At 42.2% G+C, this 15,860-nt stretch overlaps 1 protein-coding gene across 3 annotated transcripts in view; it reads right to left on the bottom strand.

Moving 5' to 3' along the window:
• The window catches only part of LY75 (lymphocyte antigen 75), a 187,761-nt gene that overhangs the window by 62,119 nt on the left and 109,782 nt on the right, over positions 1–15,860 (bottom strand). For all 3 annotated transcript variants that reach the window (XM_033944549.1, XM_033944550.1, XM_033944551.1), the window contains exons 22-24: positions 14,194–14,299; positions 11,066–11,226; positions 7,427–7,556 (exon numbers count right to left, since the gene is read on the bottom strand). In XM_033944549.1, the coding sequence (XP_033800440.1) occupies positions 7,427–7,556; positions 11,066–11,226; positions 14,194–14,299 (397 nt within the window). The remainder of the gene's footprint in view (positions 1–7,426; positions 7,557–11,065; positions 11,227–14,193; positions 14,300–15,860) is intronic.

Below are 15,860 nucleotides of genomic sequence, written 5' to 3'. Positions count from 1 at the left end.
ATAAATCTTGAGAATATTAGTTTAAGGTAGAATTAAAATACAAATACATAGCTGGCAAGTCATTTTACATAGTCTACAATATATTCATACTGTAAAAATAGATCAATGTTTTACTAGTACTCTTTTCCTTCAATGTTTGACAGTTTTATTTTTCTTGGAGATATTGTTCTGTATAATCCATTTTGAACACAATTCATATCTTTGCTGCTGTGCAGCTCTGGGACATCAAGGTAAAGGACCTCAGCTGAAATCATCATGATGGAGAATGTTGCTAATAAAATTGTGTGAAAAAGACTAGACACTACTGATTAAAACTATGGGCTCCTTTTACGAAGGTGCGCTAGGGTTTTTAGCGCACGCACAAAATTAGTATGTGGTAGCCGAAAATCTACCGCCTCCTAAAAAGGAGGCGGTAGTGGCTAGCACGCTCGGGAATTTAATGCGTGCTATTGTGAGCGTTAAGGCCCTAACGCACCTTTGTAAAAGGAGCCCTATGTTTCAATAAATCTTTAACCCCCACTTTTACAAAACTGTAGAGCGATTTTTAGAGGTGGCAACAGCTCCGACGCTTATAGGAATTCTATGAGCCTCGGAGCTGTTACTGCCACGGCTGACACTAAAAATCCCGCTACGATTTTGAAACAGGGGAGTAAATGAACAGAAGCAGAAAGCTTCTGCACGGTACAAGGTTAAAACATAAAATCTATCTGTATATATTAGTAAATAATTGTCTTGGGATTTTTTTTTTTTTTTAAACAAGATTCAAAATAGGAGAACAGTGAATACAGCATATGCAAAAGTGTGGGTATCCTTTAAATCAGCACTTAATACCTCTTTTGGCAAAAATAGCAGCTTCTCATTGTTTCCTGTAAGTAAGAGTCTGTCTATTTTTGCTTTTGGAATGTTTTTCTGTTCTTTCATGCAGAACTTTTCTAGCTCAAAAATATTCTTAGGTCTCCTTGCATGCATTGCAGAATACATGCATAATCTGCCCCATTAAAACAAAAAGAAAAAAGAACCCCACGCTGATGGCCCTCCCCAACGACCCCCCATGAACTGGCACCTTGCCCCCCCCCCCCGGGCAGCAAAATGGCAGGAGGGATGCCTACTCCCTCCTGCCTGGCTGAATACCCCTGCGCCATGCCCCCACCTGATCCTGGACTCTCAGCGCCACCGACTCCCCTCCAACTAACCCCTACCATCCCACTTGCTCCCAAAAAAAGAAGGAAGAAGGGATGCCCACTCCCTCCTTCCACTGGATGTTCCCTTGAACCCCACCCCTACTCCCTGAACCCCCTAAATCTTTGGTAGACGTTGGGAGCTAGAGGGGCCTTAGGTGTCTGAGCCAATCAGGGCCTTAGGCTCCTACCTGTACATCACATGGTACACCAGGGAGGGGAAGGCCCATCATTTTCCACGGATGGGCCTCGAAGCTGGAGGGACTGTGCTTACCTCCAGCTCCCAACATCTACCAAAAGGGGGGGGGGGAGTTCAGGGGAACATCCAGTGGTAAGAAAAAGTGGGTATCCCTCCTGCCTTTTTTTTCGGACGGGTAGGGGATGGTTGGTGGGGGCTCCATTGGCAGAAGGGAGTGAGCATTCCTCCTGCCTTTTTTTTTTCAGGAGGGTAGGGGATGGTTTGGGGGGCCTCTGTTGGCAAGAGGAAGTGGGCATCCATCCTGCCAATTTTCTCTCCTGGGAGGTGGGGATGGCATGGCAGGAGGGAGTGGGCATCCCTCCTGCTAATTTTCTCTCATTAGGGGAGGGGGATTCCCGGTGCTGCGTTCATCAGGAGTTGTTGGGGAGGGCCTTCATTGGCAGTGGGGGACTTTGTTTCTTTTTTTTTTTATGGGACAGATATTTTGCATGTGTAACACATGCAAATATTTGTGCCATCGAAAAAAACCCCAAGCAGCTAGGCAAAAACACAGTTTCATGTCGTTTTTTCTCGATAGCTAAAACCCCTATTTATTTAATTTTTTGCATAGCCAAGCGATGCTAGTACATCAATTGCTTGGCTACTTTGCATGGGGTTTTAGCTAATTTGCATGGCTGGATCAGAAAATGGGCGATTGAGGGGAAAAACATGATGAGCCGTTTTTCGAGTCGGGTCGGTAAAAGTGATCATTGCTAAAGCTGTGAAAATAGGTTTAGGGACGATCGCTGCTATCCCTAAGTTGCCCTCCACTGGTATAGTGGTTTTCCTGGATATCTACTTATAGCAGGCAAATCAATTGCTTCAACTCTTTCTTCTCGTGGTAGAGAGTAAAGCCTCAGCATTTTAATTTTATTTATTAATACTTTAAACCATATCTTCTAAAATTTCTTCTCTGTGCGGTGAACAGAGGTTACATCATAATACAAAGTCATCCCCTACAATACACCACAGATATAACCCATACAATTAGCATACCTTATACCCTAACCTTCAAAGTCATCCTTCCCTCATAAACACAAAGAGAGAAACATTTTAAGGGCCCCTCTAATTCTTTCCAAATCTCTTTTTCTCTTTTATCATAGTTGTGAGAGCATTCCACAAGGGATACTGCACTGAAAAAGTCGTAACTTTTTTCTCCTACCTTCACCATTTGGGCCCATACTCGGGCTCGCTTGCTTTCTGGTAGGTGCCATTTTCTGTCTACGCCGCTTTAGGTGGCAGAGGGGTTTTCGCCTGGTCGGCTGGACCCGCAATTTAAAACTTGGGCCCTTCAAGGTCTTGTGGATTTGGGGGATTTTCTTGAGGAGGGCAAGATTGTGTCCTACTCGGACTTAAGGGAGGCCTACAACTTGGGGGACCTGAATTTCTTCCGCTACCGCCAAGCTTGTGACTTTCTCTGGCGTAGGGCCCTGGGTGAGTTGCTGCTCCCGGAGACCTTGTTGGAATGGGCCATGAGTAGCAGTTGTGGTCGGGGTTGTGTTACTCGGTTTTATAAGATACTTACTACCCAAAATGCTCCACCTATTAAGTATATACATGGGAATATATAAGTATGCGAGTATATACATAGGAGCAAAGGCCCGCCCCAACAAAGTCTCCCATACTTATATACATGGGAGTATATAAGTATGGGAGACTTTGTTGGGGCGGGCCTTTGCTCCTAGATGGTGGGCCAATCTTTTCAAACACTTGCTGCACCCCTCAATTGCTAGTTCCTTGGTGGAAAATGGATATAAGATGCTTTACCAGTGGTATCTTACACTGGTTCGCTTGCACCATATTTACTCGCAGACATCTGACTTGTGTTGGAGGCAATGTGGGCAAAGAGGTACGTTTTTGCACATTTGGTGGGATTGTCCTAAAGTGGTCCCCTATTGGTCTATGGTGTTTGACATTCTTTCTGAAAATTTTCACAGGCCCATTCGTAAACCTATGGGCAGTGCTTTATTGCATATGCCACATGAGGCGCTGCCGCGCTCCTGTCAGACCTTGGCTTTTCATGTGTTCACAGCTAGTAGACTGTTGCTGGCTACACAGTGGAAGCAGGTTCACCCACCCACTAGGCAGCATCTATTGGAGAAATTAGCTTTTATTTTTCATATGTCTAAATTGACAGCTCTCATGCACCATCGCCTCTCTCTGTTTTTGAAGGTTTGGGATCCCTACATTAAGTGGTCATCGGTTCCCTAGTGGTCTCACCCAGCTGCTCTTGTGTTTCATATTTTGTTCTCTGCACACATATGGGATGGGGGTTTGGGGGGGGGGATGGGAGGTAGGAGGGTTCTGTTTTGATTTGGACTGTTTTGTCTCATACTGAAGAATCCCGAAGAATGACTTTTGGCTGGGTGGGAGGGTGTGATTGTATGGGCTATTGGTTGCATTGTTTATTGTTGTGTATCTTTTTGCATTTTTTTCAATAAACTCTTGGAAAAACAAAAAAGTTGTAACATTTTCTTATTGCATTCAAACCCTTCTCTTTTTTTGTGAGCTGAATGCTCTACCTGGGCCATATAAACTGATTTATACCATTTATGACCCTGCAAGTCAGTAAGATAATTTTGAAACAGATTCAAAATTGTAGTGGAGCCAACATAAGTATATATAACTAGGTGTAACATGATCCAGGGCTCGATGCACTAAAGCCTTTGATCAACTAATGATTATCACTAAACCAGTTTGACTGACCTGATGCTTTAAACAGGCTCACCATGTGGTTTTCCGTGTAGTCCTACATTCTCTGATTCTAGCATGCAAATGATGTCGTTAATATTAAAACTGGGCATCCGATCGATGCCCTAAACTTGCACGACAGAGAAGCATCTTTCCTGCTGCTTGGGGAGGTGTTTGCCACCACTGCAGGGGAGGAGCATCTCTCCCCCTGCATCACAACACGGCTTTCTAGCAGTCTCTGACACTGTCATGCCTGTACCGGCACCCCTGGACCAGTCACTTATTTTTTGTCGCCAAAAGCTGACGCCACTTTTCGAAAATGGCTTGGCATTTATTTAAGAATCCATCGGAGGGCTCATTTCAATGTTGAATAGCCCATTTGCATGTCATTGTCGGAGACTGTAGAAAGCTCACTGTTGACAGAGATAATCCGTTTTGATAATCCGCCGCTATAATGTGTACAGGCTAAACTGTTTAGTGATGGCATTAAAGTTTTGAGAATCTGGGCCTCAGTGAATAAAAGTGAGCTGGTTGACATAGTGTAACTATATTTTCTGAAAGCTTTTGACAAAATTCCTTATGAGAGGCTCCTGAGAAAGAGAGTCAGGGGATAGAAGGCAATGATTTGTTGAGGATTAGGAATTGGTTATTGGACAGAACACAGAGGGAAGGATTAAATGGTAATTTTTCTCAATGGAGAAGGGTACCGTATTTTCACATAGATAACGCGCACCCGTGTAAAACGCGCACACGGGTATAGCGCGCGAAAAACACAACTTTATGTACAGAAATTTTTATATACCGCGCACACACGTATACCGCGCATGCTGCCCAACTCTCCTTTCACCCGCCCCGACTCTCCTCTGGCCACCCCGACTCTCCTTTCGCCCGCCCCGACTCTCCTCTCCCCCTTGAAGTCCTGTCCCCACCCTGAAAACCTGATGCCCCCCCCGACGTTCGATTCACCCCCCCCCCCCTCGCAGGACCGCTCGCACCCCCACCCCGAAGGACCGCCGACTCCCCGACAATATCGGGCCAGAAGGGAGCCCAAACCCTCCTGGCCACGGCGACCCCCTACCCCCACCCCGCACTACATTACGGGCAGGAGGGATCCCAGGCCCTCCTGCCCTCGACGCAAACCCCCCTCCCTCCAACGACCGCCCCCCCCCCCAAGAACCTCCGACCGCCCCCCCAGCCGACCCGCGACCCCCCTGGCCAACCCCCACGACACCCCCACCCCCCTTCCCCGTACCTTTGGTAGTTGGCCGGACAGACGGGAGCCAAACCCGCCTGTCCGGCAGGCAGCCAACGACGGAATGAGGCCGGATTGGCCCATTCGTCCCCAAGCTCCGCCTACTGGTGGGGCCTAAGGCGCGTGGGCCAATCAGAATAGGCCCTGGAGCCTTAGGTCCCACCTGGGGGCGCGGCCTGAGGCACATGGGCCCAACCCGACCATGTGCCTCAGGCCGCGCCCCCAGGTGGGGGGGGCGGTCGTTGGAGGGAGGGGGTTTTGCGTCGAGGGCAGGAGGGCCTGGGATCCCTCCTGCCCGTAATGTAGTGCGGGGTGGGGGTAGGGGGTCGCCGTGGCCAGGAGGGTTTGGGCTCCCTCCTGGCCCGATATTGTCGGGGAGTTGGGGAGTCGGCCGGGCAAGAGGGCTTGGGCTCCCTCTTGCTCCGATCGTGGGTGCGGGTGGGAGCGCGTGCGAGCGGTCGTTCGGGGTGGGGGTGCGAGCGGTCCTGCTGGGGGGGGTGAATAGGGCGTCGGGCGGGGTGGGAACTATGTAGAAAAACTTTTGTATACCGCGCTCACGCGTATAACACGCGAGGGGTATGCGCGGTAGGTAAAAACGCGTATAACGCGCGCGTTATATGCGTGAAAATACGGTAAATAGTGGAGTGTCACAGGGATCTGTACTGGGTCTGGCGCTATTTAACATACTTATAAATGATCTGGAAATTAGAACAACGAGTGAAATGATTAAATTTTCAGATGACACTAAACTGTTGAAAGTTGTTAAAACATATACAGACTGCAAAAAAAATTGCAGGCAGACCTTAAGAAATTGGAAGACTTGGCATCCAAATGGCAGATGCAATTTGATGTGGACAAATGCAGAGTGATGCACAGTGGGAAGAATAACCCAAATCATAGTTACCAGATGCTAGGGTCCACCTTAGGGATCAGTGCCCAAGAAATAGATTTAGATTGTCATCGTAGACAATATGCTGAAACCTTCTGCCCAATGTGCAGCCAAAAAAAGCAAATAAGACGCTAGGAATGATTAGAAAAGGGATGCTAAATAGAACTAATAAGAATGTCTCTGTATCACTGACCTCGTCTTGAGTATTGCATTCAATTCTGGTTGCCATATCTCATAAAAGTTATAACAGAATTAGAAAAGGTTTAAAGAAGAGCGACCAAGATGATAAAGGGATTGGAATTCCTCTTGTGTGAAGAAAGACTAAAGAGGTTAGGGCTCTTAAGCTTGGAAAAGAGACGGTTGAGGGGAGATTTGACTGAAGTCTACAAAATCCTGAGTGGTATAGAACAGGTAAAAGTGAATCGATTTTTTACTCCATCAAAAATTACAAGAATATGGTACACTCAAAGTAACAGGAAAATACTTTAAAAACTAACAGGAGGAAATATTTTTCACTTAGAGAATAGTTAAGCTCTGGAAGGCATTGCCAGAGGAAGTGGTAATAGTGGTTAACATAGCTGGTTTTAAAAAAGGTTTGGACAAGTTCTTGGAGGAAAAGTCCATAGTCTGCTATTGAAACAGGCATAGGAGAAGCCACTGCTTGCTCTGGGACTGGTAGCATGGAGTGTTGTTAGTATTTGGGATTTGCCAGGTACTTGTGACCTGGATTGGCCATTGTGGAATCAGGATACTGGGTTAGATGGACCACTGGTCTGAGCATAGATATTCTTACGTTCTGAGTGGAGGGTTAGAGAAATAGGTTGCAAACCAGAGAAGTAGGTTGCAACCAGAAGTAGTTGCAAATCAGAGAAACTAGTGTGTTAGTGGGTAAATTCTACATTTCCCCACTAACACACTGTGCCCTCGGGCAAGTCATTTAATCTTCTGTTGCCTCTGGTACAACTTAGATTGCAAAACTACTTGGACAGGGATATAATTTGTATACTTGAATGTAACACCTTGAACTTTGTCTACAAAACATGAGTAATACATTTAAATATCCAAATAAGATCACATGACTCTTAGTAAAACCTCATCAGTTGGCAAAGAGGACGTTACTAATAATAATTTAAAAAAAAGTATTCCAGAAGAAATGGGATAATTTATATATACTGTACCTTGAAATTTCTGGCAAATGCCAACATACTGTTCATCAGCACAAGAGGTGAAGTCCCATGTTCCAATGAAAGGAGATGTGGGATCGTTGAGAATCAGCATACACTGTTTATTATTTTCTTCATCAAATGACTGGAAAATCAAGTATCACACAAATGATTTTACAAAACATTTCTAATATTAGTGACAAGGTGTGCAGCAGAATTCACCTATTTTGAAGAATCTGAAGGACTTTGATGTGAATCATGCCAATCGTGACCGCTAGAAATGGCCAAGGACCACCGATACATTTCATATCTACCACCTTTTTAAGCCTCCACCACCCTGAACTGGATGTTAGTTTAGAGGCAGACTGAAACTGGTAATTTTGGTTCCAGCCAAAATCACAAATTTGTGGTCGAAACCCATGGTTCTGTTTGGCGGGAACTGAAGCCAAAACCAAAAAGTCATGCTTTCCCCCCCCCACCCAAGTGGAAGATGCAGCACCCCCAACAGAAAAAAAGTCCCTGAGCATCAGTAGATCTTCTCCAGGCCAACCTTAACAAGCCCTGGTGGTCTACTGGCCTCTAGAGGTAGGAAAGAACATCCCCTCTTTCATGTCCTCTGGTATGCACATTGCCGCTGCCATTGCTGCTTTAAAATGGATGTGAAGGCTTCCTGCAGAATACATTCATATAGAAAGCACTGGGCACTCTCAGCAGGAATGGAGTTCTTTCCTACCCCCAAGCAGGGCTTGTTAAGTAGACCTGGGGATGACCTACTGATGCTCGGGGTGGGAGGGGGGAGGAGTTTTGGTTTCAGATGAAAATGCCCTAGTAGTACTTTTGGCCAACCCCCAAACCCAGATTTTGGCTTGGTTTTGGTGCCGAATCCAAAATTCGGTCAACCTTTGTGTTAGCTGTTGTGATAGAGATGAAAAGCACTTTAGAGCTGTAACTATTCTCTTAAGCCATCAAGTTCCTATAGCAGACCCCTTACTCCTTTCATGTCCTGTTATGTCCATGTCTTTGTTCTCATTTAGTTTAAATTTTTGTCCCCATACATTTATTTTAATATTTTTAGGACTGTAAACCGATCAGATACATGTAGATGGTCGGTATATTAAATTATAAATAAACTTGGAGTTTTGCTCCATGGTCGTTGCCTGCCATCGCTTTCTATGATACTGAACTGAAAGTTTCAAGTTACAGAAACTACATAAAAATATTTCTTTAGAGTACTGCTTGATATTTCCACAAGGCTTACAGTGATTTTTTTTTTCTGAAAACAAAGGGAAAATTTTAACATTTTTTTATACATTTTTAATAATTTTACAAGAGAAAAGAAAGAACAAACAAAAAAAGAACATAAACTTCCAACAAATATAACAAGTGGCTGCATTTCTACTTTCTACAAAGCTCAGATTATCCTTTAGATTAAAGCAAATTGTCAAACCATATATACTATAATTTTATGATATACTTATCTAAAACATATCTTTAAAAAGAACTTTAGGATGTAAAAGTGGTAAATATTCACGTATGACTGAAGCAACATTAGATAAATCCCCACATTCTATAAATTCACCTTAAATTAGGTGGCAATTGTACACATAAAAGTTACAGAATATTAACACATGCAAGACTGTTTGGTTATGTATATAGGATCAGATTCAGTAAATGGCTTGCAAATTAGGCGTTGGGAAAAATTCACACTAAGCACTGTTCTATAAAGGTTGCTCCAAGCTGGTGCAGATTAAACATCCATATAAAGGATACAACCCGCTAGATGTGAGAAATGCAACAAAACTTAACTCCTAATCCAGGAAAAGGCCTCAGAATTGGAGCCTACGCATAGTCCTATCATGGACTGAACTGTCAGCGTAGTATACCACTCCAAGCTCCAATCATAGGCCAAAAAACCTGGAGCCTATAAACTCTTTTCTTTTATTATGTATTATTTTTATATTTTTTCAATTAGTAGATTTAAACCCTAAAAGTCCATACTAAAATATTCATATCAAAAGTGTTTATTTTAAATAATTTTATAAATAGACCTTAAGGTATATCCTCTGTTATTACAGCCTTACTCTATACCACTCTATGGAGTGGTATACTACGCTGACAGTTCAGTCCATGATAGGACTACGCGTAGGCTCCAATTCTGAGGCCTTTTCCTGGATTAGGAGTTAAGTTTTGTTGCATTTCTCACATCTAGTGGGTTGTATCCTTTATATGAACATTTATAATTTGGACCACTTGGGTAGTTTTGATTTAGGGCAGATTAAACATCCCCAGCTTTGGGCAAAAGGACTTCTGCCAGTGAAACCTAGCATAAATCCCTGCGTACAAGTTGTGCATGCAACTCCTGTATTCTATAACACTACACCTAAATATATGGACCAGCCTTGCTCCCCCCGCCCCCCCATGGCCACTTCCAGTTTTGAGTTGCATGTAAGAAACAATAGAGGTAGGCAGATTCTTGTGTAAACCCAAATTAACTCAAATTATCCCTAACTGACTGTTTAGCACCCAACTGACTAATTAGTTTACGTGTGCATCTGGGCTTCACTCTAAATTCTTTATCTTCTTCCTCACTGTATTCTGATACAAGCTCAACCCAAAGCCAAAAATTACTTAAGAGGGAAATTCTACAAATAACTTAGGCCCTGCCGGTGCCTAAGTTAAGAGGGAAACACTGTTTTAAAGGGTATTTAAGTAAAAATTCAAAGCACCCACCGGCACCAAAACAGTGCCAGAATGGCGCCTTCGAAGATACCTAACACCACTATAGGTGCCAGTAGATGACGATTCATATCAAAGGTAGGCACCAGATATGTAGGCCGGGAAAACCCCGGCCATTTCCAGTGTCTATCTTTGCCGGAGATGCGATTCTCTAAACGGCACCATTGCGTAATTGAAACGTGATCAGCGGCCACCGACGACGATGTCATTTAGAGAATCCAGCAGTTAATGTTTTATGGTTTATTTATACTCTGCCTTTTACAAGGCGAAGTACAACACACATAATAGTACTTCACAAACATAGATATCTTATAAACAAATAAAAATACACACTTCTCCCTCCTTATTTGCAGTTTCGATTATTCGCGGTTTTTAGCTTGCTGGCTCCTTCCCCCCAAATTACTTCAGCTTGCATAGAGAATCGCCGATTCCAAGCGTTTACAGAGAAAATCGCCGATTCCCGGCACTTTCTTCACCATGTTTTGCCTCTCCTTCAGGAACAGGCCAGGTCTCCCACCATGTTATTCGCAGTTTCACCATATTCATGTTGGTTTTAATAGAAAAAGTTATTCGTGGTTTTTATGTATTTGCGGTTCTGTTAATCCCCTATCATAGCGAATATGGAGGGAGAAGTGTACATCATATTCAACATAAAAATCAAATAAAATACCAGCTTGACAAAAATAGTAGCACCAATCACTTCTCCTACACCAAAAATCAATCTTAAGCAACTTAATATTATTCAGGTTTTCAATAACCAACATCTCAAACTGTGTATTTCATATAACAAAACATGTCTTTTCAACAATTTCTTAAAGGCATCCAAATTTTTTTGATGTTTAATGTAGAACAGGAGTCTATTCCACTCTTATAATCTATGTAAAAAAAAAACCCTACACATTAACATGCAAAACTCACATCATGTGGAATCTTCCTCAGCCTTCCATGCAACAATGGGTTAAAATTGCTGTATGACAAGTTACTATCATCAACCCATTTATGTTCTCTTGTCGTCAGTGAAAACTGTAGACCAAGCCACATTTTCAAGGGCATCTTAGGAAGCAATGATGTTATAAAATCTAGCAAACAAAATAAATTGATAACACAATAATGACTTGTAACCTCAGACAAATGATGACATGAAAAAACAAATTATCAAGATTTATCTTCATTGCTTAATTTGACACTGAAAATATATAGACAGAAGACAGTTTTATTTGTTCGGTTATGTCCCTCTGATTTTTCCACACACCACCTTCAATCTTCCTACCCCGGACAGCACTGCTTTTGGGTCTATAAGAGTATATTTCTCATAGGTACGTGCTTTGTTCCATTCTTTAGCTCTTGGGGTGGTCTAGGCTGGTCAAAACAGCCCCCACTTCTCCCAATGAAGAAGGAATCTGAACTTGTTTAGTTGAATGCAATACAGTCTGGGATACAGGGTAAGCATGACAATAGTCCATTTTATTACATAGAAACATGATGGCGGATAAAGGCCAAATGGCCCATCTAGGTTGCCCATACTAACTAGTTGCATGATCAAATCATGGAGCACAGTAGTAAAACATAAGTCGATTATTTGTCCACTGAGAAAATATATACAAAAACTATCAATTTACTATTATTTGATTAGCTACTGTTAAACTTAACATCTTTTATTCTTGCTGCACTAGTTCTCAAAAATAAAAAGGTGTCACCACAGATAGATTAGGACATTCATTCTGAAAGTTAGTTCCACCTCATTTGGGGGATGCTTACCATCATCATTCCTATATTTGTATATAGACATAACCACTTCAAACTACGGGATGAACCCTGAGATGAAAGCATTTCATCATTTCAACCCTAGCCTCTTGTCACCAGAGGAGCCCTAACACAACCAAATGAAAAGTAGCAGTGGACGTGCAGAAGTCTTTCTATTTTTAGTTAGCATCAATATAGCATTACCTAAATACAGTAATTCCCTCCTATCTGCATAGTTTCTCCTCCATTCTGTTGCTAGAGTCTAGCCAATCTGAGCAATAGGGCAGAGTCTTACACCCATGCTTAATGCTTGCTTAGCACATAGTGCTAAAGCAGAATTATGGCAAAAACCCTGAGAAAATTCCTCTTAGAAGCATTTGAAAGGGAAGCTATCATGTCTTAACTACTAGTGAAGTAGACGCATCAGAGGCAATTCTAAGTGGTTTGCACATATAATAAAAAGATATGTAGAATTGTATACAAAAATTTAGGCACTCCTGGTCAAATTGTACAGCCAGGGTGCCTCAGATTTTGTGTACAACTGTAATATCAGTACACATGTTTAAGCAGCAGTTTTGTTTTGTTTTTAAGGGAGAATACAAACAGTACACATACACTCAAAAGGACCTACAATGGCTCCCTGGGCTCTTACACCCAACTCCAAATGTGACATAACTACAGTATCAGCTAATTGTGCATTTGGATCTGTGGGTTAGAGGAACAACTGAGGGGGAATCATTTATATATCTCTGCTGTCGAAACCCACCTTGGCTCCTTAATTGACTCCTCTTAGACACACAGAGGGGCATAATCGAAAGGAACATATAAGTCCGTTTTCATCTAAGTCGCAAATCGTCCAAAGTAAAAAACAGCCTAGGATACATTTTCAAAAAAATACGTCCACAATTTTTGTTTCGAAAATTGTCTAACTATACGTCCTGCCGATCTGATCATCCAAGTCGCTAAATCGTCCATCTTTATACCACATTTTCATCCAACTTTTCGTCCAAGTCAAAAATGCCTAGAACAAGCCCTGTTGGATGTGGGAGGGGTCTGCAAAGTGATGGACCGAACACCCAGACATGGCACCTAAATAGTGAGGTACCTTACAGGGCACTGCTGTGAACTTCACAAGAAGGGTGCCATGTCTTCTCTTCACTACAGCTCCCTTACAGGTCATGGTGAGCCTCACAAACCACCTCCAGAATCCCCTAGACCCACTTATCTACCACCTCAATGGCCCTTATGGCTGCAGGAGCCACTTATATGCCAGTACAAAAGGGTTTTGGGGGTGTATAAGGGAGTGCACATGTTTTAAGTATCAATGCAGTGATTACAGGGGCTTATGGGCATGGGTCCTCCTCTCCATGAGTCCCTAACGAGGACTTAAGCAGCCTCTGTGCTGGACGACTAGGCTTTCCTATGCCAGGCTGCCAAGTGATGATGGTCTGGAGGCTGAATTTTAAAGGTGTGATTATGATTTTTATGGGGTTGTGGGGAGGGGGGGTCGATGATCACTGGGGTAGTGTGTGGGGGTCTGATTTATGTGTTTGCAGTGCTTATCTGGTGACTTTAGGTGGTTTTTTGCGACTTAGACCATGTTTTACATGGTCTAAGTCTCAACGTCCAAGTTCCGTCGATCCTGTGCTGTATAACTTTCAGTTATACATGCTGTACGACTAAGTCTAAGCCGGCCCATGTCCCGCCCAACTCCCGCCCTCGACACTCCTCCTGAAACACCCCGTTTAGCTTTGGTCGTTCAGTGGCACTATGTAGGCCTAGATCATTTAGAAATATGTCCAAAACCCGTTTTTATTATCGGCACTTGGACGTATTTGGACAATATTTGTCCAAGTGCTGACTTAGGTTGGTTTTTGGACGTTTTTCTCTTTCGATTATGAGCCCCACAGTCTTGCGGGATCTACTGCTTACATGTATAAATGCTGCTACAATGTCCACAGTCCAAATGATGTCACTTAGAAACATTTTATTTGTGAAATGACTTTTCCAGCTATTATTGCCAAGCAGCATTGAAAAAAAAAAAAAAAAGCCTTTTGTAAAATATTGACAAATTTGAAAATCTTATATCGAGATGCCCCTTTTCCTGCCTAGATGTACTACACAAAATATGCTCCTTATTTAAAGGGACAAAGCAGTCTTTTGTTAAAAGTTGAAAACCAGTGCTAAGTTTTTTCAGTGCATACAATGGGTACTCTACCTGCAACTGCTTTATATCCAATGGCTATAAAATAATTACTAAAAACTCTGCAGCAAACCTTTACTAATGCAAGATTTCACTTTACCTTGTTCAATCTGGCTTGAGATTGATGGAAGAGTCCCTCCATATGTTTCACAAACTTCATTTGCTTTAGCAAATTTTAAATACTTTGGTTTTATTTGTACAAAACACTGAAAATCAAAGTTTAAACGCATCAGTTATTGGAAAACAAGTCTACAAGGCTCTCAACTGGTCTTATGTGTCTGTTTCTAGAGAGATCTATAATTCTCATATCGTTCTAAAGTTGGTCTGACCTGGTCTTTAAAGTTTATTTTTAAACTAGTTATATGTATATTACAAAACAAACAAATAAACCACATTATCAATAATACAAAAACACTATGCATAAAAAGGATAAAAGGGAAAGGTAATCAAAACAAATAGGAAAAAAATATATTTTTCACTCAATGAGTAGTTATGTTCTAGAACTTACTGCTGGAGCAAGTAGTAAAAGGAATTATAGCAGCTGAGTTTAAAAAAGATTTGGACTTTTTTTTTTTTTAGGGGGGGCATCCATAAACCATTAAGGTACACCTGGGGAAAGCCACCTGAGGTTAAGTAGCATAGAATCTTGCTACTTTCTGGAAGTCTGTCAGGTATTTGCGACCTGGACTGATCAGTGTTGGAAACACGGTCAGAAACAGGTTATTGAGCAAGATAGACCTTTTGTTTGACCCAGTATGGCAACTTTTATTTATTGGGATTTATTAACCATCTTTTTTATGAAGAGATTCACCCAAAGCTGTTTTCAATATACTGAATAGTAATCAAATACTCTGAAAGTATTTCCCCTATCTGTCCCAGCAGGCTCACAATCTAACTGTGGTACCTGGGGCAATGACAGGATTAAGTGATTTGCCTAGAGTCACAAGGAGCAGACTGGGATCAAACTCACAATCTCATGGTGCTGAGGCAGCGGTTCTAACCACTAGGTCACACCTCCACTCCATTAAATTAAGTACTGTTAAAGGACATCATTTGTGTCTTGTCTGATCAGACTCCTACTGTCTGCAATGTCCTTCCATCACATGCCCAATTGCTCAAGCACGTTCTTTCTGCAACTGTACTCACCTGTCTCCATCAGTTCTCCTATTCTTCTCATTTAAATTAAGATCTGAGAAATGAGCACTTGCCTCCATTATACTGGTATAGTTTGTATTAACAATTTATTGCTTTCCTGCAAATAACTCATCTCAATGACTGGTTTAGTGACGATCGCATTTGCCAACCCAAAGTTGAAAATGGCTCACCGTGCAGTTTTCTGCACGATCGCTCATTCTCCAATTTGACCATGCAAATAAGCTCATTAATACTGAAATGCCATGTAAAGTAGCAGAGAAATTAGTGCTCTAACATGACTTCCCTATACACAAAAAAAAAAAAGTGAGCGTTTTTAGAAATCCGAAAAAAGCGACTGGTCAAGACCAGTCGCTTACCTGTCCCACTGATACAAAATATTTATATTACTATAAATAACGTTCCGGACATATTTATATTCTATTTTAGGTTTTAGATTTTTTAAATTTTATCTCATGGCCTCAGACCCACCACTCCACCGCTAATTAGTCTTATAGCGGGAAGAATTACATGGCTCTTCATCATTGGCCCCCTAATACTTTTCTTACATAACTTGTACTCATCTCATTATTTATAAAGCTTTCAATAAATATCTCTCTTAGATATATGATATAG

The sequence above is a fragment of the Geotrypetes seraphini genome, chromosome 5 (assembly GCF_902459505.1).
Source record: "Geotrypetes seraphini chromosome 5, aGeoSer1.1, whole genome shotgun sequence".
Classification (NCBI taxonomy): domain Eukaryota; kingdom Metazoa; phylum Chordata; class Amphibia; order Gymnophiona; family Dermophiidae; genus Geotrypetes; species Geotrypetes seraphini.
Note: the sequence above shows the minus strand (reverse complement) of the source record. Positions and strands in the feature narration are given on the sequence as shown.